Source organism: Thalassophryne amazonica, chromosome 1, assembly GCF_902500255.1.
Source record: "Thalassophryne amazonica chromosome 1, fThaAma1.1, whole genome shotgun sequence".
Lineage (NCBI taxonomy): Eukaryota > Metazoa > Chordata > Actinopteri > Batrachoidiformes > Batrachoididae > Thalassophryne > Thalassophryne amazonica.
This window is the reverse complement of record NC_047103.1, coordinates 46,887,074-46,912,525: the sequence shown is the minus strand read 5'-3', so window position 1 is coordinate 46,912,525 and position 25,452 is coordinate 46,887,074. Positions and strand designations below refer to the sequence as shown.

General features: G+C 44.7%; 1 protein-coding gene across 2 annotated transcripts in view; it reads right to left on the bottom strand.

Moving 5' to 3' along the window:
• lnx2a (ligand of numb-protein X 2a) overlaps window positions 1-25,452 on the bottom strand; it is a 66,592-nt gene that overhangs the window by 10,440 nt on the left and 30,700 nt on the right. The window contains exons 3-10 of one of the 2 annotated variants that reach the window (XM_034169125.1): window positions 20,278-20,513; window positions 19,935-20,072; window positions 19,415-19,614; window positions 18,801-19,214; window positions 14,084-14,254; window positions 11,979-12,156; window positions 11,670-11,895; window positions 10,495-10,653 (exon numbers count right to left, since the gene is read on the bottom strand). In XM_034169125.1, the coding sequence (XP_034025016.1) occupies window positions 10,495-10,653; window positions 11,670-11,895; window positions 11,979-12,156; window positions 14,084-14,254; window positions 18,801-19,214; window positions 19,415-19,614; window positions 19,935-20,072; window positions 20,278-20,513 (1,722 nt within the window). Of the gene's footprint in view, window positions 1-10,494; window positions 10,654-11,669; window positions 11,896-11,978; window positions 12,157-14,083; window positions 14,255-18,800; window positions 19,215-19,414; window positions 19,615-19,934; window positions 20,073-20,277; window positions 20,547-25,452 lie in introns of both variants that reach the window. The other variant, XM_034169131.1, reaches the window with a different exon arrangement.

Genomic DNA, 25,452 nt, shown 5'->3' with positions numbered 1-25,452 from the left:
ACCAGTCCCAGCAGAAGACTGCCCCTCCATGAGCCTGGTTCTGCTGGAGGTTTCTTCCTGTCAAAAGGGAGTTTTCCTTCCCACTGTTGCCAAGTGCTTGCTCATAGGGGCCGTTTTGACCGTTGGGGTTTTTCTGTAATTATTGTATGGGTTTTGCCTTACAATATAAAGCGCCTTGGGGCGCTTTATATTGCCCCTGTTATATGGCGACTGTTTGTTGTGATTTGGCGCTATATAAATAAAATTGATTTGATTTGATCATTTGCTGACAAGCAGCCTTTGTGTGAGGACATGTGTTGTGCGCTTGGCAGATTTTCATTGCAAGGAAAAAGACGGAACGACTGGAGCAGCGCCGCATCAAATTTTTCCAGAAACTGGGCGACAGCCAGGTGGAAACCATTCGGATGATTCAGACGGCTTTCGGTGACTTTTCAGTCATGTGACTATCCGAGAGAGAAGAGATGGGCATGTCACAGCATGTCCTGTGAGACTTCAACACGGAGGTGCTTTTGCTCCGCCGTCAGCTTCGGCATGAATTTCGCTGCAACTCTTTTCATGGCCAAATCTTCTGTCACAGTGGAATGTGCCAAAAAAGTGCTGATGTCCACCTCTTCCACAATTTCTCGGACAGTCACACGACGGTCCCGCATCACAACAGCGTTCACTTTGGAATGATCTGGTCATTTCAGCATGTTGATGGCCGCCCAGAGCGTGGCTCGCTCTCCACCGTTGTGCGGACGTCTTTAAACCGGTTGTACCGCTCCTTAATCTGTGTGATGCCCATAGAATGGTTTCCAACTGGCTGTCGCCCAGTTTCTGGCAAAATTTGATGCGGCGCTGCTCCAGTCGTTCCGCCATTTTCCTTGCAATGAAAATCTGCCAAGAGACTACACATGTCCTCACACAAAGGCTGCTTACCAGCAAATGACGCAATCGACAGACGTGAAAAAATTCATGCATGCGCACAAAGGTTCAGGGTTGGCTCATGCAAGCACACGTGATTCAAATCCATCAGGTTTTTGCAAAAAATAAAAAGGTTGGATACTTTTCTAACAGACCTCGTATATCTATGTATGACAGTCTAGCAGTCACTTGAATAATCCACTACATTTACAAATTATCAACAAAATAACATTAAAAACCTAATAATAATTTCTTTTTAAAAAATCAGCTGCACATTAGTACTGCTAAATATCTGGAGAAATACAACCAGCATGGTGCATTTTTGTAATACACTCAACAAAAATATAAACGCAACACTTTTGGTTTTGCTCCCATTTTGTATGAGATGAACTCAAAGATCTAAAACGTTTTCCACATACACAATATCACCATTTCCCTCAAATATTGTTCACAAACCAGTCTAAATCTGTGATAGTGAGCACTTCTCCTTTGCTGAGATAATCCATCCCACCTCACAGGTGTGCCATACCAAGATGCTGATTAGACACCATGATTAGTGCACAGGTGTACCTTAGACTGTCCACAATAAAAGGCCACTCTGAAAGGTGCAGTTTTGTTTTATTGGGGGGGGAATACCAGTCAGTATCTGGTGTGACCACCATTTGCCTCATGCAGTGCAACACATCTCCTTCGCATAGAGTTGATCAGGTTGTCAATTGTGGCCTGTGTGGTCCACTCCTCTTCAATGGCTGTGCGAAGTTGCTGGATATTGGCAGGAACTGGTACACGCTGTCATGCGCCGGTCCAGAGCATCCCAAACATGCTCAATGGGTGACATGTCCGGTGAGTATGCCGGCCATGCAAGAACTGGGACATTTTCAGCTTCCAAGAATTGTGTACAGATCCTTGCAACATGGGGCCGTGCATTATCCTGCTGCAACATGAGGTGATGTTCTTGTTGTGAAAGTGTAGTGACACGGACCCACAACAGGGGGCGCAAATGAACGGTCAATAGATGAGCCAAAAAGTAACAATTTAATGTTGTGAAATGTGCACAACGAATATACAGACAATCTCAGAATATGATTACAGTCAAATTACAAAGGTGACGTGTGGGCAGGCTCGAGGATAGAAGACGTCTGTCCTGAGAAGGGCCGGAACCACACGATTTCTGCCACCACCGAACCTGGTGAATACTGGAGCCGCCAAGTCCCGAATTCCCAGGTGATCACCGTCTCCGACTGTCGGATCTGGTACTGCTGGCGAGAACAAAGACAGTCAAGTGTGGGTGTGTGTACACCCAGTAACAACAACGGTGGGAATGCCACCTCCACTTCTCACTCAATATGTGACGAGTACCGCAGTGATTCCTCAGGGGAAAAGAGTACCGTCCTGCACTCACTCAGCTTCCACAGAAACAGGAACCGGTACTCCTGCAAACACTCACAATATACAGATATATTGTAACACAAAACGGCTGAAGATATTACCTTCAATGAATGATGAGGTGGAGATGACGTCTGGGTTTTATGGAGTGAGGTGATGAAGAATGAGTGACAGCTGTCAGGAAGTAATGAGTAACAGCTGTCACTCCCGGCTGTGTCCGTGGCGGCAGCGCCTTCTCGTGCCTGAAGCCCGCACTTCAGGCAGGGCGCCCTCTGGTGGTGGGCCAGCAGTACCTCCTCTTCTGGCGGCCCACACAACAGGACCCCCCCATCAACGAGCGCCTCCTGGCGCCCGACCAGGTTTGTCGGGGTGTCGGCGGTAGAAGTCGGCCAGGAGGGCCGGATCCAGGATGAAGCTCCTCTTCACCCAGGAGCGTTCTTTGGGTCCATACCCTTCCCAGTCCACCAGATATTGGAACCCCCGGCCCATTCGACGGACGTCCAGGAGCCGGCGCACTGTCCAAGCCGGCTCCCCGTCAATGATCCGGGCAGGAGGCGGCGCCGGACCGGGAGCACAGAGGGGTGAGGTGTGGTGAGGTTTGATCCTGGAAACATGGAAGACCGGGTGGGTCCGCAGTGAAGCTGGGAGTTGGAGCTTCACCGCGGCAGGGCTGAGGACTTTGAGGATACGGAAGGGGTCGATGAACCTGTCCATCAATTTTGGAGACTGTACTTGCAGGGGGATGTCCTTCGTTGACAACCACACCTCCTGCCCGGGCTGGTATGCAGGGGCCGGGGACCGCCGGCGGTCTGCATGGGTCTTGGCCCTCGTCCGGGCTTTCAACAAGGCAGAACGGGTGGTGCGCCACACCCGACGGCACCTCCGAAGATGGGCCCGGACCGAGGGCACACCGACCTCTCCCTCCACCACGGGAAATAATGGGGGCTGGTACCCCAAACACACCTCAAATGGGGAGAGGCCGGTGGCAGAAGACACCTGGCTGTTATGCGCATACTCGATCCAGGCCAGATGGTTACTCCAGGCCGTCGGGTGCGCGGATGTTACGCAGCGGAGGGTCTGTTCCAGTTCCTGGTTGGCCCGCTCTGCCTGTCCGTTCGTCTGTGGATGGTACCCGCAGAGAGGCTCACGGTGGCCCCCAGTTCCCTGCAGAAGCTCCTCCAGACGTGTGAGGAGAACTGGGGACCACGGTCAGAGACGATGTTGGTGGGTATCCCATGCAGACGGACGACGTGGTGGACCAGGAGGTCTGCTGTCTCCTGGGCTGTTGGGAGCTTCGGGAGGGCCACGAAGTGGGCCGCCTTGGAGAATCGGTCCACTATCGTGAAGATGGTGGTGTTGCCCTGGGACGGCGGGAGGCCCGTGACGAAATCCAGGCCGATGTGCGACCAGGGGCGATGAGGCACCGCTAATGGCTGGAGAAGTCCTTGGGACCTTTTATGGTCTGCCTTGCCCCTGGCACAGGTGGTTCAGGCCTGGATATACTCCCGGACGTCGGCCTCCATAGACGCCCACCAGAAGCGCTGCCGGACAACTGCCACGGTCCTTCGCACCCCTGGATGACAGGAGAGCTTGGAACCGTGACAGAAGTCCAAGACTGCAGCTCTGGCCTCTGGTGGGACGTATAAACGGTTCTTCAGACCTGTTCCTGGGTCCGGGCTCCGTGCCAGGGCCTCCCGGACGGTCTTCTCCACGTCCCAGGTGAGGGTGGCCACGATAGTGGACTCAGGCAGGATGGGCTCCGGTGGATCCGACAGTGCAGTTTTGACCTCCTCTTCGTGTACCCGGGACAAGGCATCCGGAGAAAAGATGAGAATATCGTCCAGATATACGAAGACGAATCGGTGCAGGAAGTCCCGCAAGACGTCGTTAACCAAGGCTTGGAACGTCGCGGGGGCGTTGGTGAGGCCGAACGGCATGACCAGGTACTCAATGTGACCTAACGGGGTGTTAAATGCCGTCTTCCATTCGTCTCCCTTCCGGATCCGAACCAGGTGATACGCATTTCTAAGATCCAGCTTAGTAAAGATTTTGGCTCCATGCAGGGGGGTGAACACGGAATCCAACAATGACAACGGGTATCGATTGCGAACCGTAATCTCATTCAGCCCCCTGTAATCAATGCATGGACGGAGTCCGCCATCTTTCTTGCCCACAAAGAAGAAACCTGCCCCCATCGGGGAGGTGGGGTTCCGGATCAGCCCGGCAGCTAATGAGTCCCGGATGTAGGTCTCCATTGATTCGCGCTCAGGTCGTGAGAGGTTGTACAGCCTGCTGGACGGGAACTCAGCGCCTGGAACCAAATCAATGGCACAATCGTACGGACGGTGCGGGGAAGGGTGAGTGCCAGATCCTTGCTGAAGACGTCAGCAAGATCGTGGTACTCAACCGGCACTGCCGTCAGATTGGGAGGGACTTTGACCTCCTCCTTAGCCTGTAACCGGGAGGAACCGAGATCCTAAACACACCCGATGGCAGGTTTCGCTCCACTGAACCACCACCCCAGACGGCCAATCAATCCGGGGATTGTGCTTCAACATCCATGGGATGCCCAAAATCACGCGGGAGGTAGAAGGAGTTACAAAAAACTCAATCTCCTCCCGATGGTTTCCAGACACCACCAGAGTTACTGGTTGTGTCTTGTGTGTGAGTAAAGGGAGGAGGGTGCCATCTAGTGCCCGCACCTGCAATGGCGAAGGAAGCACCACCAGAGGGAGCCCTACCTCCCCTTGCCCATCTGCTGTCTAGCAGATTCCCTTCTGACCCCGTGTCCACCAGTGCTGGGGCTTGAAGGGTTAAATCCCCGCTCAGGATTGTGACTGGGAGTCGTGTGGCAATCTGTGTGTGTCTCACTTGAATGTTTTGATCCCCCCTTAGCCCAGTCTCTAAGGGCGAGTGTTGTCGTTTTGGCCGTTTGGGGCAGTTTCTCTGTGTGTGCTCAGTTGAGCTGCAGAGAAAACACTCTCCACGGATCAACCTCCTCATTTTGGCCCTGTGCGTTTCCCTAACAACGTCAGCAGGGGGAGCTGTTGCCCCACAAAGCGCTGCGGCTGTGGAGCGTGGGGAGGGCGGCCCCTTTTCGAACCCGGAAGGGAGAGAGGCGGCGCGTATCCGGTCACGTCCTTCGCCTCGCTCCCGACGGCGTTCCTCCAACCGATTGTCTAACCGTATAACGAGATCGATAAGCCCATCTAAATCCCGCGGTTCCTCCTTAGCTACCAGCTGCTCCTTCAGAACCAACGACAGTCCGTTTATGAAGGCGGCGCGGAGCGCAACGTTATTCCAGCCGGACCTCGCAGCCGCGATGCGGAAGTTGACTGCATAAGCGGCTGCGCTCTCGCGTCCCTGTCTCATTGACAGCAGCACAGTTGAAGCGGTCTCTCCTCTGTTAGGGTGAGCAAACACTGTTCTGAACTCCCCCACAAACCCAGTGTATGCTGATAACAACCGTGAGTTCTGTTCCCAGAGCGCCGTAGCCCAGGCGCGTACTTTACCCCGAAGCAGAGCAATCACATAAGCTATTTTACTAGCATCTGACGCGTACATGACGGGACGTTGTGCGAAGACGAGCGAACACTGCATAAGAAAGTCCGCGCACGTCTCCACACAACCTCCGTACGGCTCAGGAGGGCTTATGTATGCTTCAGGGGATGGTGGGAGGGGTTGTTGAACCACCACTGGAACGTTCATATCCTGCACAGGGTCGACAGGAGGACGAGCTGCAGCAGCGCCCTGAGCGCTCGCCGCCATCTGTGCGGAGAGAGCCTCCACCCTGCGGTTCAGGAGGATGTTTTGCTCAGTCATTTGATCCAACCGAGCCGTAAAGGCAGTGAGAATGTGCTGCAGCTCACCAATCACGCCTCCTGCAGACGCCTGCGCTCCCTGCTCTCCCATTGGTCGTTCAACAGCCGGGTGACGCCCCTCGGAGTCCATGACGCTGGCCAAGATATCCTGTTGTGAAAGTGTAGTGACACGGACCCACAACAGGGGGCGCAAATGAACGGTCAATATATGAGCCAAAAAGTAACAATTTAATGTTGTGAAATGTGCACAACGAATATACAGACAATCTCAGAATATGATTACAGTCAAATTACAAAGGTGACGTGTGGGCAGGCTCGAGGATAGAAGACGTCTGTCCTGAGAAGGGCCGGAACCACATGATTTCTGCCACCACCGAACCTGGTGAATACTGGAGCCGCCAAGTCCCGAATTCCCAGGTGATCACCGTCTCCGACTGTCGGATCTGGTACTGCTGGCGAGAACAAAGACAGTCAAGTGTGGGTGTGTGTACACCCAGTAACAACAACGGTGGGAATGCCACCTCCACCTCTCACTCAATATGTGACGAGTACCGCAGTGATTCCTCAGGGGAAAAGAGTGCCGTCCTGCACTCACTCAGCTTCCACAGAAAGAGGAACCGGTACTCCTGCAAACACTCACAATATACAGATATATTGTAACACAAAACGGCTGAAGATATTACCTTCAATGAAGTACGATATCTCGGCGATGAGGTGGAGATGACGTCTGGGTTTTATGGAGTGAGGTGATGAAGAATGAGTGACAGCTGTCAGGAAGTAATGAGTAACAGCTGTCACTCCCGGCTGTGTCCGTGGCGGCAGCGCCCTCTCGTGCCTGAAGCCCGCACTTCAGGCAGGGCGCCCTCTGGTGGTGGGCCAGCAGTACCTCCTCTTCTGCGGCCCACACAACAGTTCTTGGATGTATGGCACAACAATGGTCCTCAGGATCTCGTCACGGTATCTCTGTGCATTCAAAATGCCATCAATAAAATGCACCTGTGTTCTTCGTCCATAACAGACGCCTGCCCATACCATAACCCCACCGCCACCATGGGCCACTCGATCCACAACATTAACATCAGAAAACCGCTCACCCACACGACGCCACACACGCTGTCTGCCATCTGCCCTGGACAGTGTGAACCAGGATTCATCCGTGAAGAGAACACCTCTCCAACATGCCAAACGCCAGCAAATGTGAGCATTTTCCCACTCAATTCGGTTACGACGATGAACTGGAGTCAGGTCGAGACCCCGATGAGGACGACGAGCATGCAGATGAGCTTCCCTGAGATGGTTTCTGACAGTTTGTGCAGAAATTCTTTGGTTATGCAAACCGATTGTTTCAGCAGCTGTCCGAGTGGCTGGTCTCAGATGATCTTGGAGGTGAACATGCTGGATGTGGAGGTCCTGGGCTGGTGTGGTTACACGTGGTCTGCAGTTGTGAGGCTGGTTGGATGTACTGCCAAATTCTCTGAATGCCTTTGGAGACGGCTTATGGTAGAGAAATGAACATTCAATACATGAGCAACAGCTCTGGTTGACATTCCTGCTGTCAGCATGCCAACTGCACACTCCCTCAAATCTTGCGACATCTGTGGCATTGTGCTGTGTGATAAAACTGCACCTTTCAGAGTGGCCTTTTATTGTGGCAGTCTAAGGCACACCTGTGCACTAATCATGGTGTCTAATCAGCATCTTGGTATGGCACACCTGTGAGGTGGGATGGATTATCTCAGCAAAGGAGAAGTGCTCACTACCACAGATTTAGACTGGTTTGTGAACAATATTTGAGGGAAATGGTGATATTGTGTATGTGGAAAAAGTTTTAGATCTTTGAGTTCATCTCATACAAAATGGGAGCAAAACCAAAAGTGTTGCGTTTATATTTTTGTTGAGTGTATATCGAAGGATTTGTTTAGCGCTCAGTAACTGCCCCCCCCCTCTCAAAAAAGAAATCACATTGGATAGATGATGGATGGATGGATGAGATTTATTGTCATTACATTACGCATTGTGGGCTATAATCAAGTTATCAATGGTTAGTCACTGTATAGTTGGTACAAATTTTTAACTGTACTATATTTATTTTCACATTTCAACCACTGCCTTCTTTTCCTGCAGTTTTTATTTGTGTTTTAATGTTTTTCTTTATAACATTATTGTATACAAACCCCATGACCCTTGATTGGATATATACACTCAACAAGAATATAAACGCAACACTTGGTTTTGCTCCCATTTTGTATGAGATGAACTCAAGGATCTAAAACGTTTTCCACATACACAATATCACCATTCCCCTCAAATTGTTCACAAACCAGTCTAAATCTGTGATAGTGAGCACTTCTCCTTTGCTGAGATAATCCATCCCACCTCACAGGTGTGCCATACCAAGATGCTGATTAGACACCATGATTAGTGCACAGGTGTGCCTTAGACTGTCCACAATAAAAGGCCACTCTGAAAGGTGCAGTTTTGTTTTACTGGGGGGGGGCTTACCAGTCAGTATCTGGTGTGACCACCATTTGCCTCATGCAGTGCAACACATCTCCTTCGCATAGAGTTGATCAGGTTGTCAATTGTGGCCTGTGGAATGTTGGTCCACTCCTCTTCAATGGCTGTGCGAAGTTGCTGGATATTGGCAGGAACTGGTACACGCTGTCGTATACGCCGGTCCAGAGCATCCCAAACATGCTCAATGGGTGACATGTCCGGTGAGTATGCCGGCCATGCAAGAACTGGGACATTTTCAGCTTCCAAGAATTGTGTACAGATCCTTGCAACATGGGGCCGTGCATTATCCTGCTGCAACATGAGGTGATGTTCTTGGATGTATGGCACAACAATGGGCCTCAGGATCTCGTCACGGTTTCTCTGTGCATTCAAAATGCCATCAATAAAATGCACCTGTGTTCTTCGTCCATAACAGACGCCTGCCCATACCATAACCCCACCGCCACCATGGGCCACTCGATCCACAACATTGACATCAGAAAACCGCTCACCCACACGAGGCCACACACGCTGTCTGCCATCTGCCCTGGACGGTGTGAACCGGGATTCATCCGTGAAGAGAACACCTCTCCAACGTGCCAAACGCCAGCAAATGTGAGCATTTGCCCACTCAAGTCGGTTACGACGACGAACTGGAGTCAGGTCGAGACCCCGATGAGGACGACGAGCATGCAGATGAGCTTCCCTGAGACGGTTTCTGACAGTTTGTGCAGAAATTCTTTGGTTATGCAAACCGATTGTTTCAGCAGCTGTCCGAGTGGCTGGTCTCAGACGATCTTGGAGGTGAACATGCTGGATGTGGAGGTCCTGTGCTGGTGTGGTTACACGTGGTCTGCGGTTGTGAGGCTGGTTGGATGTACTGCCAAATTCTCTGAAACGCCTTTGGAGACGGCTTATGGTAGAGAAATGAACATTCAATACACGAGCAACAGCTCTGGTTGACATTCCTGCTGTCAGCATGCCAATTGCACGCTCCCTCAAATCTTGCGACATCTGTGACATTGTGCTGTGTGATAAAACTGCACCTTTCAGAGTGGCCTTTTATTGTGGGCAGTCTAAGGCACACCTGTGCACTAATCATGGTTTCTAATCAGCATCTTGATATGGCACACCTGTGAGGTGGGATGGATTATCTCAGCAAAGGAGAAGTGCTCACTATCACAGATTTAGACTGGTTTGTGAACAATATTTGAGGGAAATGGTGATATCATCTCATACAAAATGGGAGCAAAACCAAAAGTGTTGCGTTTATATTTTTGTTGAGTGTATATATATATATATATATATATATATATATATATATATATATATATATATACACACACACACACACAGAGGGTCTGAGAGAAATGGCTTTTCGATGCTATTTATGTCCTGTGCATATGGCAGAATTGGCAAAGCTGACTTTGAAAATAAGGACTATCAAAATTTAGAGTTCAGAAAAAAACATGGTTGGAGTTCCTTTAGAGCGCTACTGAAAATGCCTGATTGATACCAAGTCTTTCCTTTTCAGCAATTTTTTGAAAATGTGCTTTTTCTCATACGACAATCATCAAAGGTGAGCCAAGGACTCAGAAGTTCAATTACTGACAACATGAGAGGGTGAAAAAAAAAGTGAACTTATCCTTTATCACTGTGCCACCTCCCCCCCAAGCTTCTCATGAGGTCTTTAGGAAATTATTGACAATATATACACGAGTAATGTTTTGTTTCACTGCACTTTGCAGGTGTGTCCTGGCACCACACATCTCTTATCAGTCACCAAACGGAGGTCAGAGTTTATCAGCATTCTAATTCACTATGATATCACTGATAACACGGTAACACGGGCCAAAGATATCCATGCAAAACATGACCAATCACTCACTTGAGGCGCCCGTCATAGTACGCAGGTGTTCCCAGGACAATGGTCTTGATAAAGAAGGCCTGGTTACCATGGCTTTCCTCGTAACCCCCGACGATGCTGAAACCCCAACTGCCGGGGTGGCTCCTCCGCAGAACAATCTCATGGCTGCTGTGCAGGTAGCTGCAAGAAAAGACCAGTGAAGGACGGAAATGCTGAGGAAAATTAGGATTCTGGAAATAATCAAACTCTCAGCAAGTACAGCATTTGACTGTTAAGATTCAAGTTGTACTTCTGTGTGTAATACTATTCAGTTTTCAAACATCTAGAAACCCACATCATAATAGTTATTTCCAAAGGTGCTTTTTGAACACATTTATCCTCTGCAGGTTGTAAGATCCATAAGCTAAGTTTGCAGCTTTTCCACCTTCTCGCTACGTGCGTGACATAATCTGAGGTACACAGTGCGTTCACCTTCAACCGTGCATTCAACCTAAAGCTGAGAAAACCTAAAAAGTAAGGCAACCAGATGTACAAATTTTCTAACATGTTCAGAATGTTTAATAAAAGTGATATTTTAGGTCTGACCAATTCAATTCTGATGTGCTTAAAAATCACATTTATTAAATTCGAAATTTTTTAATCTACATTTTATTGACAAATATGGTTGGAGGTTATTTTGAAGGTTCCACGGTTTTATGTCTGTGTAGAAGGACAGAAGCGGAATTCCAAATCTAAACTTCAGATTGCTCTGTTAAGACACGCTGCAATGAGCCAGTCTGTGATATGTGTGACACGACCACAGCATCTGTGGGAGTGAAACAAAGGGCTGTGTCGCTTTAAAGCTGGAGCAGCTGGTGCTCGCATGCCTTCTATCCCTTCAGCTGCTCAAGTTTTAAATTGCCTCACACTGAAACCTTAATTTAGGTTTTTGAGAAACACAATGGCCTATATTATTATCCTTGAAGAAGATGATGAACTCCAAAATGCTCCTGGTCTCAACGTGATAAAAATGTGCAAGCTGGTGGCCTTACATTTACATTTTCTCCATTTTTCTTTTTTTGGCAGTGTGAGTTGAACTACATGAAACAAAAACAAGCAAAGAAAAGCACCGATTGTGTCACGATAAATACTGTAAATTACACCCCACGCTGAAAACCTGCACTACATTTGAAGACTCATATCCTGTCCTTTCGTACCTGGGCAGACCCAACCACATGACCCACGAGGGGGACCAGTTAGCATCAAAGTCGCTGTCGTGAGTGTGAGGCAACAGCTCGTCATGGTCATGCTCCTCCACCATGCTAACCTCCAGCACCCGCAGCTGGACTGAGGGCGACGCCGCGCTGACCTTCAGGGTTCCCACTGCCTCGCTGTGGCTCAGGTACGTCAGGTCCTGTCCGTTGATGCTCAGCAGGATGTCACCTGAGGGAGGGAGGAGAGACTGTTACTGCCAAGTGACATAACCTTTCGTCTGTGGCAAACTGTTTCAATGTCATGCCGATCACCTCGTTTGATTCGCCCATCCCTCGATAAGCAGCCATGCGGTTGGACGCTGGTCACAAAAATGGGCAGCTCTCCACTCTTGCTTCCCCGCCCCCCTGCGACAGTCATGCCCAGAGATTCGTGGGGCTCCTTTTTGACAGTGATGTGTTTCTCCTTACAGGTGACACACAGTGAGAGGTCCTGGGAGAAATCACACACAGGACTTAATAACAGGTTCAACCTCTGGACACACATCAAAGATATGCAATTCCAGTTAAACAGCCTTGAATTCAGGCCTTTATCTTAATCACGTTGTAGGTGTGGGAGAGGTGGACCTGCCCAAGTTCATTTCGCTGTCAATAGTGAGCAAAACGTGAGTGCAAAGGGGTTGGATTTAACTTCTTTGTGAGTTATGAGTGTGTTGCAGACACAACATGAATCCAACCAATCAGATTGTCATCCATCATTACTTTTAAAAGCCGGGATGTGCTGGAATCTGGTGTATTGTTATTCAGAGGAATGCAAAAGTGAGAGGTTTTGTGTCTGCACAAAATCAGCCATTATAGAGCACATTGTTCTGGAGATGTAGCATCAAGTAGCATCCACTGCTGTGCATGAAAGTTGTACACTGACCAGCATGCAGCTGTGTGCGCCAAACACTGAGATGGACTTCATGTGCAAATGCCTAAAGGAATGGAATTACATCATCTGCAAGTCTATACAAAGATCCATCCCCTACATCACTTTTTAAAGTAAGTTAAGAACTGTTCATTCTGAGATCCGCTGTGACAACCACAAGCATCTAATGGTAAATTTGCTGCCGTGCTCTCTGTTGTGAGCACAGACATAGACTTAATTTTCTTTTCAAACCATATTTAAAGTCCAGACCCCTGTGAAAACTGACTGCTAATTAATTACACAAGCTAACCTTAGCTGTACGCAAGTGAGACATACATGCATATGTCTGACGTATCTTAACTTTGTGGTTTACGTGCTGTTAGTGTGGGAGGGCTTTGATTTTACAGTGCCCTGCAAAAGAATTGGAACACTTGGTATTTCAATATGTTTATGCCATTTCAAATACAAAAATAAAAATTTCTAAATTTATCTTCCTTAAACTTAAAGCAAATCTCTAAAACTTGATATAAATTGATTAAAATTTTAAAAGGCAAGAAGATGGATTGCATAAGTAAAGGAACGCTTTGGTATAATACCTGCAAATAATCAGGTTTATTGCCAGTTTTCTTCAGACAACTCAGGGGATGGATACATAAACTTTTCCAAGTCACTGAAAATGTCTTGGACTTTATTTACATCAATTATGAAGAAATACAAACAGTATGACACTCTATGGTAAATCTGTGTGGAGTAGACAGTTCTCAAAAACTGAGTGACTGTGCAAGAAGGAGAAGAGTGAAGAAAGCCACCAAAACACCCAGACAACCCAGAAGAAGTTACAGGCTTCTCTGGCTGTGACTGGAGAAACTGTGCACAGTGCACATTTTGCATTTTGTATCACCAGTTATACAGCTTCATGATGAAGTGGTGTAGAGGAGGATTTTCTTTTACCAAAACATCAAATCTAGGCTTGCATCTCAGGTGTACCTGCTGGCAAATTGTAGCTGAACTTTCAGGTCTTCTTTTGAAGAAAATCCTCCTCTATACCCCTTCATCATGAAAACTGTATAACTGGTGACATAAAATGCAAAACATGCAACCCATCACCTTGGCTTTTATGTTTTTAATTAATTTAAATCAAGTTGTAGAGATCTGCTTTCAATTAGAGTTTAAGGAAGATAATTTTAGAATTTTTTTCCCCTATTTGAAAAGGCATAAAAAATTAAAATGTGTGAAATACCAAGGTGTTCCAATACATTTGGAGGGCACTGTGCATCCCTGTCTGGATGGTAGCATGCTTGCATTTATTGCTTTTTTGTTTGTTTGTTTGTTTTATTTTTTAGCAGTTTGCGATGTTCTTCTTTTTTGGATGAAAAGTACACCACATTTTACTGATTTAGTGATGAAATGTGCTCCCTAAATTAAATGGTCTTGTCTTCTGACATTTGTGCACAAACATACACACACACACACACACCCAGGCACAAACAATGCACACACAGCTCCTCACTCGGTGGGTGCTGGTGCGAGAGAGATGAATTGGCACCGGACTCGGGGTGGAGCTGTGGTTAGGCAGGAAGTGATCAAGGCAGTAGAGGTCTCTGGTAGAGCTTGATTTTGGTGGTGGTAGAGTTGGTTTACTTGGTCGGCCAATCAGCAGGTGGACTCTGTCTCCACTGGCCTATAAAGATGATTAGATTTAATTTACAGTGCATCCCAGTAATCCCAGCTGTATACTTTTTCTGCATTTTGTTAAGTTATAGCCTTATTCCAAAATAGATCCATTTTTTTTAAACACAGAATTCTACACACAGTACCCCATAATGAAAATGTGAAGAAGTTTTTGTTTTGTTTTTTTAGATTTTTGTAAATTTATTAAAAAAATAAGAGAAATCACGTGCAGATACGTTTTCACAACCTTTGCCATGAGACTCAAAACTGAGCTCAAGTGCATCCTGTTTCCACTAACCATCCTTGAGATACTTCTACAGCTTAATTGGAGTCCACCTGGGGGTAAATTCAGTTGATTGGACATGATGTGTAAAGGCACACACCTGTCTACAAGTAAGGTCCACAGTTGACAGTACATGTCAGAGCACAAACCAAGCATGAAGTCAAAGGAATTGAAAACAAAATTCTCTGGTCTGATAAGACAAAGACTGAACTTGTTTGTGTGAATACCAGGCATCATGGTTGGAGAAAACCAGGCACCATCCCTACAGTGAAGCATGGTGGTGGCAGCATCATGCTGTGGGGATGTTTTTCAGCGGCAGGAACTGGGAGACTAGTCAGGATGGAGGGAAAAATGAATGCAGCAATGTACAGAGACATCCTGGATGAAAACCTGCTCCAGAGTGCTGTTGACCTCAGACTGGGTCAACGGTTCATCTTTCAGCAGGATAATAACTTGACTTGAGGCTGTAACTGCTGCAAAGGTGCATCAACAAAGTATTGAGCAAAGAGTGTGAATACTTATGTACGTGTGATTTAAGTTTTTTTATTTTTATTTTCAATACATTTGCAAACATTAAAAAAAACAAAAAACTTTGTCCATGTTGTCATTATGGGGTGTTTTGAGCACAATTCTGAGGAAAAATTAATTTACTCCATTTTGGAATAAAGTTGTAACATAACATGTTGAAAAAGTGAAGTGAATACTGTGAATACTTTCCGGATGCACTGTATTTGTAAAGTGTCAAATCATAACATAAGGTACATCCAGTGGTGGGCACAGTTCCGATAATCCGATAACAGATAATAATCGAAGATAATGTTTTCATTGTCAGATTATCTTTTTAGATAACTTTAAAAACCATTATCGGACTAATTATCTTCTGATAAATTTTTGCCCGATAACGTTTAGACCGATAACATGGTAAACAAAGCTGAACAGCGACAAACATTTTTAAAGTTTAAAATCAGTTGAGCACCTACCTGTTAAAAGTTTCCTAACAGATGTATAGTTCCACCCTCTGCAAACAGAAGAGAGCTGCTTGTAGGAGAAACTGCTCTATCCTCTGCAGGCAAAGGAGAACTGGTCACAAAAACAAACAAACAAAAAAAATCATAATTTCCTTTAACGCCATACTGATATGCTGGCAATATCACCCAAGTCATCCAGAGGCATACATTTTTAACTTGTGGTTCAAATTTTAACCAAACTAATTTCAACAAGTTATTTAAAATTACTGTCACGTCTGAAGTTTTATAAAGTGAAAATATCAGATATATGTTTTAGTTTTAAAGTAATGCACTAATTTTTAAGGTTTTAGTGAGCACATGCTGTGCCCAGCAGTGCATTATGGGTAGGATAGGGTAATCTCAATACGTTCACAACAGGACAAATGCATTTCAGACACTCTGTTCAGGCTCCACAGACAACAGCATTAAACTCTAGTGCCTAAAACGCTCGTGAATATATTCTCTGGGTTTATAGACGCTGTTATTGTATGTGCGTTTGTTAAATTCCATGCATCTTAAATGTAGCAGACACAGATTATATGGAATTTGGTTTTGGCACGTTTTCACGGTCTCTACTGCCATCTACTGGCAGTAGTGTTCATGGCAGTTCATGGCAGTATTCATCCTGAAGCTGGGCAGACACTGTATTATATTTTTAATCACCGTACTCGGTTTCAGTTCAAACTGTACCACAGAACCGCACGGTGTAAAAGTTCAGAGCGCCCGATTTATGTTCTCACACACACTGTATGTTCAAAAACCACACGTCGGACTTGTGTTTCCAGAAGCAAAACGTAAGCTTTTTTTTTCCAAACCTAATTTATAAAAACTCTCGATGGGAGACATCAAAGTTTAAAAACAAAACAAAACAACAACAAAAAAACCATTACAAGACAGGTCTGCGGTGTTTGCACATGCAGTTGGATGCTTGTAGCTCTTCAGCAGCAGGATACGATCACGACGGCCGACCAGAATAATATCAAACAAGTTTGATTTTCATTGGACCATACGATCGGCAATCAGGAGGTGGTTGTGAGATGTTAAACGCAGCTTGTTACTCCATGTACACTACACGATGCAGGATGCGTGATTAACCTGAAAATTCTCGCACGAATGAAAAATCATCTGAAAAAGGTAAAGCCAATGTAAAGCCAACATTTATCAAGACAATATTGAGTGCATGTTTTACAATATAATAAAATGAGCGCACAATATAATAAAATGAGCGCACATTCTCTCCACATGCAAAACATTTTGCGATGACACTTCCAAGGCTCCGTAAAAATGCCTGTTTTTACAAATAAAAAAATGGAATATTTTACAAAAGCACATTTATCTGTAAACACCAACACACGACACACGTCATATTAACATGTTGGTTTACATAATGAATGACTGAACCAATCAGTGTTTAGCAGAGGCACATTTTACCCAGAATCCTTTGCGATCTGTCTGTGTTACAGAATTAGTACATTATTCAACATTAAACGATATATGTTATATTTTAACTTTGTACAAATGACAGAATTGACATTAATGGAGTTATTCTATCTGTATTAATGTTATTTATAAATCAAAACCATAAGTCAGCACTGCTTTATTTTCCAAGACTTAGTAACGCGTTACTCTTATCTGACCACTTGTTTTAGTAACGAGTAATCTAACGCGTTAATCTTTCCAAATCAGTAATCAGATTAAAGTTACTTCTCCATGTCACTGTGCGTTACTATTATTTTTGCATTGTGGGTCGACAGCAGCATTAAACTTGGTCTGTGGGCAGGAGGTCGGGTTTGACTGAACTGCCCACTTTAAGCGAGCTGTGAGCTTTTCATCCACGGTTTTTTTGCAGCTGCTCGACTCGTCCTCACCTCTTAAAGCGCGGTGATCAGCACACCTGCACTGAGCTTTACAAAGACATTTTTATACTTTTTCCTCCTTTATTTAGAATTCTGAGCTGAGCTGCTCCGTATCGTCTCGTTAAAAACAGATGATCCTCCGCGACGTGTCAACAACTAACACTATTTTCCACTCAAATGCACCTAAACTCTCTTTTTGAGAACCACATGATGTGAAAACGCAATAAAATTTTCTTACCTGTAAATCTGGTCCTGTTTTCTACATAAATAAATGTTATCCATTCTTTGTGCTCAAACGCCAAAGCAGGGGCGAATCCAGATGGAATGGGGGCGTGGGGCAGGGATGTGCCCCCCTCCCCCACAACACCCCTAGATTAAAGGTCCAGTTTTGAAGCCGTTTTTTACTACAACTACTAATATTGCTTAAAATAATAATAATTTCGACAAGTAAAATGTTTAGAGAGTTAGAATTTAATAGTTACATTTCTAAACAATGTAGGTTTGAAATTGCAAGTTTTACTGTTACAGTGCTGTCAACAGTTAAATATGAGGTCAAGAAAGAGGTCTTTATTTGACTTTTTATAAAACAAGTATTTATTTCATTGAAGTCAAGAAAGGGTGACTATAAAGTGAGTTGTTGTCGGCAGCTGGGGAAAGTAACTAAAAAAGTAACTAGTAATCTAACTTAGTTACTTTTACAATTGAGTAATCAGTAAAGTAACTAAGTTACTTTTTCAAGGAGTAATCAGTAATCAGTAATTGGATTACTTTTTCAAAGTAACTGTGGCAACACTGGTGATTGGGTAGAGAGCTGGGCTTTGTGGCTGCTCTCAGCTTGCTTTTGTGCTGGAAGCCATGTAGTACACAAAAGATTCCAGCAGGGGGCAAGATGTTCAAAGAAAGAAGTGTGGGCTCATTGTTTGGGTCTGTTGTCGCTTTTGATGCTAGCAGAAGCGATCGTGGTTTTAAAACTCAAATTCAGTTTATTAGTAGTTGTAAATGTACCAAAGACAATACTGGAATTTATCGGTTATCTGTAACTTCCGATACATTTTTGGATGGTTTTTCGTTTTATCTTTATCAAAGATAACTTTTCAGTTATCTGATTATCTGTTATCAAAGTTAATTTTTTGGTTATCTGCGCCCACCACTGGTTACATCAAAGTGCAATACATGAGTACGGTAAAAAATGTAGCCACACCATGAGCAAGCACACTGGCAACAGTGGTAAGGAAAAACTTTTACTGTTTTTTTAATTCAAGGAAGAAACCTTAAGCAGACCAGACTCAGTGGGGCTACCATTTGTTGAGGCCATTCCAGTGTATACAGACAATTAGACAATTTAGCTGTTCAAGGAGCGCGCAACAGAAAGTTTGCAAGAGTGATGATGGAACTCAAGTGCATTCTCACCTGTATGATCTGTGCAGCCTGTTCCGGGGTGCCATGGCAAAGGTCCTGATCGTTGACTGCCAACACTCGATCATTGCTGCGCAGCCTGCCATCTTTTGCTGCCAGACCCCCCTCCAGCAGGTCCAACACAAACACGCCTGATTCGTCTGTCCTGCGCACAAGCTTGATGCCGAGTTGCTCCGCTGAGTCGCGTTTTTGCAGGGTGATTCTCAGCGTGGCAGGACTGGATGGGGCACCCTCGGGAGTGGAGCAGGGGGCATGCGGTACCGCTGGGGTGGAGGAGGATGAGGACAGTGGTGCCCGAGAGGCACATCGGCGTTCCCTTAGCACGGTCAACTGCAGTGAGTTGCAGGGCCGTGCCAGAGTGGAGCGAGCAAAACTGTGCGGGACGTTACTGATGTCGACATTGTTCACCTTGGCAGGGAAAGAAGTCAGAGAACATTCAGGGCAGAAAAACACAGGCAAAGCTATAATGTCTACCAAATATATTGATATTATGGTCGCAAAATGACTCATTAACTACACACCACATATAGAAAAGTACCAAATGAACATTGGGATACTCCTTTATCGTATGAAAATGCAGAAAGTTGTTCACTGTTCAAGCCTCTCACCTGTAGGATCTGATCTCCAGCCAGCAACCTCCCATCTCGTGCAATAACACCATCTCGATACACTTCCTGGATCACAATGTTAATAAGTGGCGTCTCATTTCCCCCGACGATGCTGATGCCTAGCTCAATGTATGGGTTAGCTCGATGGACCTCTATGGCAGTGATCTCTCCTTCAGGCAGAGAGGGCAACTTCACACAACCTAATGAAAAAGCAGAGATCACATTAAACCTGCATTTCACAAGCTTCTTAGCATTTAACAAATTTATTTTGACAATAAAGGCAAAATCGGTCATATCTGAGGAGGCATCTACAGGGATGACACTTGAGAGTGTTTCCAAAATTTCCATGTGCCTCAGATATGATCGATTCCTCTCATCAATGTTGGCATGTATTTTTGAACAGTTAGCCATTGCAAAAACTCATCCATCATGACATCAGACATGATGTTAGGGAAATGATGCAATAAAAAAAAAAACTTCAAAGTGCACCCGTTATCAAACTGGAGTAGTGACTTCACACCTTCTTCAGCTGAGAGAGGTGGAGACTCTGGGCAGTCCCATCCAGAGGAGTTGGAGCTCACAGAGCGGAGGAGGTGGATGCAGGGATTACTGAGGGGCCGCTTCACCCTGGGGATCACGCACTCCAAACCCACCACACCTTAAAAGAGAGAGGTTTGAGAGAGGGCAGTGGGAGCTCAGAGGTCCACAGTCAGAGGATGAACTTCACAGGAAGCAACATTTGTGAGAAACACACTTGATTAAAATAATGTAGTGTCTTATTAATAGATTTGGCTTCACTCTCAACTGTTGATTATTCACAATCTGAATGTCCTCAGTTAAATCATGTCCATTGGATTACTCACTGTCTTCCTCAGTGCTTTCCTCAAAGGCGGGGTTGTCCACACCCACTTCTTCTGTCCACACTGGTGCACTACTGCCAGGATTGGGGGGTGCCAATGGTGGCGAGGAGGTACCGTCCCTCAGGTCTGTCTGTAAGGAGTGGGGTGACCTGGGAGGAGTGCCCACTGTAGCTCGCTCATCCCCACTCTCGCCTCGTGGAGCGTCCACACTTGTCTGCTGACAGCGCATCCCAGCACACCTTTCACCAAGCAACAGGCGTCAGTTAGTCCATCTAACATGTAAAGAAAATCAAGTTCATCCATCGTTAATCAAATGCTATGCTCAGGTCAACACATCGGGGAATTTTTGCTTTTGCTTTCCACAACAGAGGTGTCGGCATTTTACTCTGAATTCATTATTATGAAATATGTTCAACGTCTCACTTAGAAAACTTTGAGGTTGATTAAGTTGGATGCAAAAAAAGATGTTTCTCCAATTCTGTAAGCTGATCAAGACTAAAATGAGCATGTAAATGCAGAGAATGATAGATACATAAATGAGTCCATCCCCTCCAGTTAAACACAACACCCCACGCAACAACAAATACTGTCATTTTGTAACTCACCAAATTAAAAACACACAAAATGTGGTCAGTGTTCATGCACATGATCAATCAAAAAACATGACTTTGTTTCTGTAAATAGATGATCTGCGATGGTGAGTGGCAACCCCTAACGGGAGCAGCCAAAGTTGTGTATCCAGCTGTTTTGCTTCGTGTAACCCGATCCCATCAAATCTCAGATGTGTAGGTCGTGCTTCGTACTAGGCTGGGAGATTCTTTCGGAAGACCGGGTATGTTGTGTTTCACTGTGTAGAACCTGAGTTGCATCATGAATGGCATTTGGCATATAAAAACCTGTGCCATGCTGTGGTGATCATGAACAACTGGGGGCAACCTTCGAAAAACATTTTTCTTCTGTAATATCTCACAGGCCTGCTTGCCAACCATTGAATACTGCCATCTGTTGGATGGCTAGTGGATACTGGATGGATGATGGATTAGAAGCAGGTGTGGTTGACACACACACACACACACACACACACACACACACACACACACACACACACACACACACACACACACACACACACACACACACACACACACACACACACACACACACACACACACAGCTTCTACACAAAAATCAGATACGTTAACTGTTCTTTATGTTTTAGTCAAAGTGGTCAAGGTCTAAAACACAAGTAACATGGTCAGAAGTCCACACAACCCTGCAGAAAGGATTTTGATAAAATGTAGGTATTTGGGCCATATATTCCACCTGGTGCAAAGTGGTGCACAACATATACAAGTGCTATTACTAGTGTCCATCTGACACGGACATGATTTTATACCCAGAGCCCACATCCTCTAAAATGAGGAGTATACTCACGCTTATGTGGGGGTATAACTCTAAAACTGAGGTATTGTTCTATTATGCACAATAGCAACAATAATACAACAAAAGTATAAACTTAAGGAAAACCCCCTGAAACTTTAATAACTTTGGTTTCTACTATATCCTGGTACAAACCAGGATATAGTATCAGGATATATACGTGAATGATATATCACGTGATGTGGCACCTGTATCGAATCTCTCTCACTCTCACACACACATGCATACACACCTTCTCTCCCTTATCATGCCTGGAGCTGTGTGGACATGAGCTGAACAAACAGGGGGATTCAGTTTTCCCATGTGGTCTGAACTTTAAATATAGACTAAAACACAAATGTAGACCGTTGAAAATTTGAAATGTCCAAACATACTTATTCCCATTAATAAATAAATCAATCAATAAATAAACAAATAATCTGAGCATTCTTTCATTCATTCATTTATTTATTTTCTGCCATTTATCAGGGCCCGGGTCACAGCTGCAACAGACAAAGCACCTCATCCCACACTTCTGCATCCTTGGCCAAATCCTGAAACTCTTCCCAGACTCTTTCCTACATCATCCGCAAAAAGCAGAGATGCAACTCTGAGATGACCAAACTGGATACACGTCGGTCCCTGACTGCACCTTGAAATCCTGTCCATGAACATCACAAACAGGATGGTGACAAGGTGCAGCCCTGCGGCGACCAACACCCACCGGGAACTGGTCCGACGTAATGCCGAGAATGCGGATACAGCTCCTACTCTGGTCATATAGAGACCAGATTGCACGTTCCAGCATTCTTCAAAATTCAATTAAATAAATAAATGGATTGTTAAGGTACAAATCAAAAGTTAAAAAACCAAAACAAACAAACAAAACTGCCTTAATTTCATTGTAGATGTGTAAATGACAGAAAATTGCTGATAATCAGTCAATAATAAAAAACACCTGCAAAAACTTGATTACATACAATATAACAATCTATATATTAAAAGCTAAGTGGCTGCTTTGTACGTGTATGCATGCGTGCGTGCGTGTGTATGGCTTTTATCATGGACAAACTCCGGAGGGCTGACATTTGCCGTTTGGTGTGCTTATGTACTTTAGGTCAAGGATGAACACCGCCAACATGTAACATTGATAGGACTAATATTTTTGGAGAAATTACGGATATTATCTAACAACAGCAAATGATAGTATACAAATAATGAATGTTTATGAGTTCTATGGTATGAATATTTCATGAGGTGAAAGCTGGAACATAATGGGATGTTCCAGCTTTCACCGAATTAAACATTTGTTCCATTGAAAGAATGTAAAAACAGATCCTTGTCATTTGACATTCTATTAATTCATAAACAACAGAAAAGGGACTTACATTTTGGTGTTCCACTGCTGCTAAAATCCAAATTGTGACGTGTAGTCCAGTGATGCTGTGCACTGACTTCGGACTTCCATTAAAAAAAAAAAAAAAAAAGACTGCGTAGTTCCTCAGTCCAGCCAAAAATCACGTCAGTGTTTCATCTGAACAGTTCTTCATGCATCCAGATGGCTTACAGTGGAGTGGATTTTGTGTGTGTGTTACAAGAATTAGCAGTGTCAGTTTGTTCAATCAAATCATCGTGTCGTTGTCCCCCGCATGCACACACACACACGCAACGTAACCGGGTCGGCGTTTGTGCATGCGTGTACTACCAAAAAAGACTGTGTACATCCTCAGTGTAGCGAAAAAAAAAAAAATATCACATCAGAAATTAGTCCAGCTTTTCATTCCAACTTCCAGCCTCCAGACAGCACAGTGGATTTGTTTTGTGTGTGCATGCACACGCGCATGTGCTCGTGCACACGCACATGTGCGTGCACAAGCACGTATGGGCACCTGTAAATGTGCGTGCGCGCATGTGCATCTGCGTGCGCGCATGCCCGCGGACGTGCGCTTGTGTGTACATGCATGTGTGTTTGCACGTGTAGAGTGCAATGGTACCAAATGTATGGAACCAAATTTGCACTCTAAATGCAATGCAACACAAATGGGATGAATTAGTCCATGTCATGTGACATAACAAAGCACCAATCAAATGACAAGGATCCTCTCAGCCGTTATATAAATGTTGATAATTACACTCTGCACACACACCCCCTTCCAAATCATTATCGAAACTTTGCATAATTTATTAGCACCCTTGAAAAATGTCAGCAACCTACTTTATAAACACTGCCTAATCTAGAGCCCGTGGATACCCAGGCAAGGTGCTACTTTTATTCTAAATTGCAGATCATATAAAAGAAATTGTGCAGTTAAAATGTTGAAAAATTTCTTCTAAGTGTTACATCTTAGTGGGTTTTCTGTATTTTTATACACCTTTGCACAGTACAGCGTTGCAAAACTCTGGCAAATAAAACCAAAACTACCTGCATGGCACAACAACCCAACGGGTAAATGAGTGAATGCTTTTAATTACTAATCAAACAGCCAATCAGAGAGCTGCTTGCGAATCCACCATCTGATCATCCCCAGCAGAAAATAAAATTCGAAATGAGATCTTAAAAATGTTTCATTTATTTCTCTTAGACAACCATGAAGCCTGTGAGAAAGCAAAATGAGAGGACAGCTTATTTCTCCCATCTCTGTTTTCTCTCCAGAACAGAAAGATGCAGGGTGAGGTGGGAACCTCTCTTTTGTCTCTCAAGCTGTAGAACTTTCAAGGGTAAAATTTTTGTGGAACATAAATGCTTTGAGCTCTCATATTTATTCAGATGTCCTCTTAAATACTGCATTTGTTAACACAAGCCTCCCCTGAGCCCCGACAACTCTCACACTTCATGCACAAACACACAATGTGTGCAAAATACGGAGGAGAAAAAAATGAAATAAAATGAGTAACAAGCATTAAATGACAGGGGAAAGGATATGAGCAAGTTCTGTTATTTTCTCTCTCTCTCTTTTGTTTTGGTGTGCTGGACTCACCACAGGCCTGGGTTGCCTTTGGCTGTTTCACAGAAGAAATGGTTGAAAAGATCTCTGGAGTTGAAGTTACTCAGCATGGTTACAGAGTGAGAACACACGGCTTCTGGTCAGACAACCCATGACTGTAGTAGCACACCACTAATCCTCTGTCACATGACCTTCAGTTCAATAATCCTCCAGAACCTGGTCCAAATGGATCAAAAGCCAAAGCACATGAAGCATATAATTTATCTTGATTCAGTCCAATTTTGGGCAACCAGCGGTTCACACCCACCAGAGCAGATGTTGCTTATGAATTATGGTACAATAGTCAAGGTTGGGTAGGATTATTTTGAAAGAATACACGTGGATTACATGTATGTATGTACATACATTTGATTACTTTTGGATTACATTTCAAAGTAATCCTACCCAACCTTGACAATAGTGATATAGAAACAATTCAAAATCTTTATCTACCTGATTGGGAATGGAGGCTCTAATGATCTTACAGCAGCTCCAAAATAAATTCCACCTGAATAATTTTTTTTTTTATATCTCCAAATCATACATTTTATAAGAACAAGTCAAAATAATCAACTGTGATGATGTACCTGATGTATGTTCAAAATGCACAGAACTCAGAGGAACATTGACACATTATATGTGGTATTGTAAAAAAAAAAAAAAACTGTTTTGGGAAGAGATAAAAGATGTAATGGAAAAGATTGTTTCCAAACGTGTGATAATGGACCCTAACTTGTTTTTATTTGACCTCTACCCTGAGAAGCACAATTACACC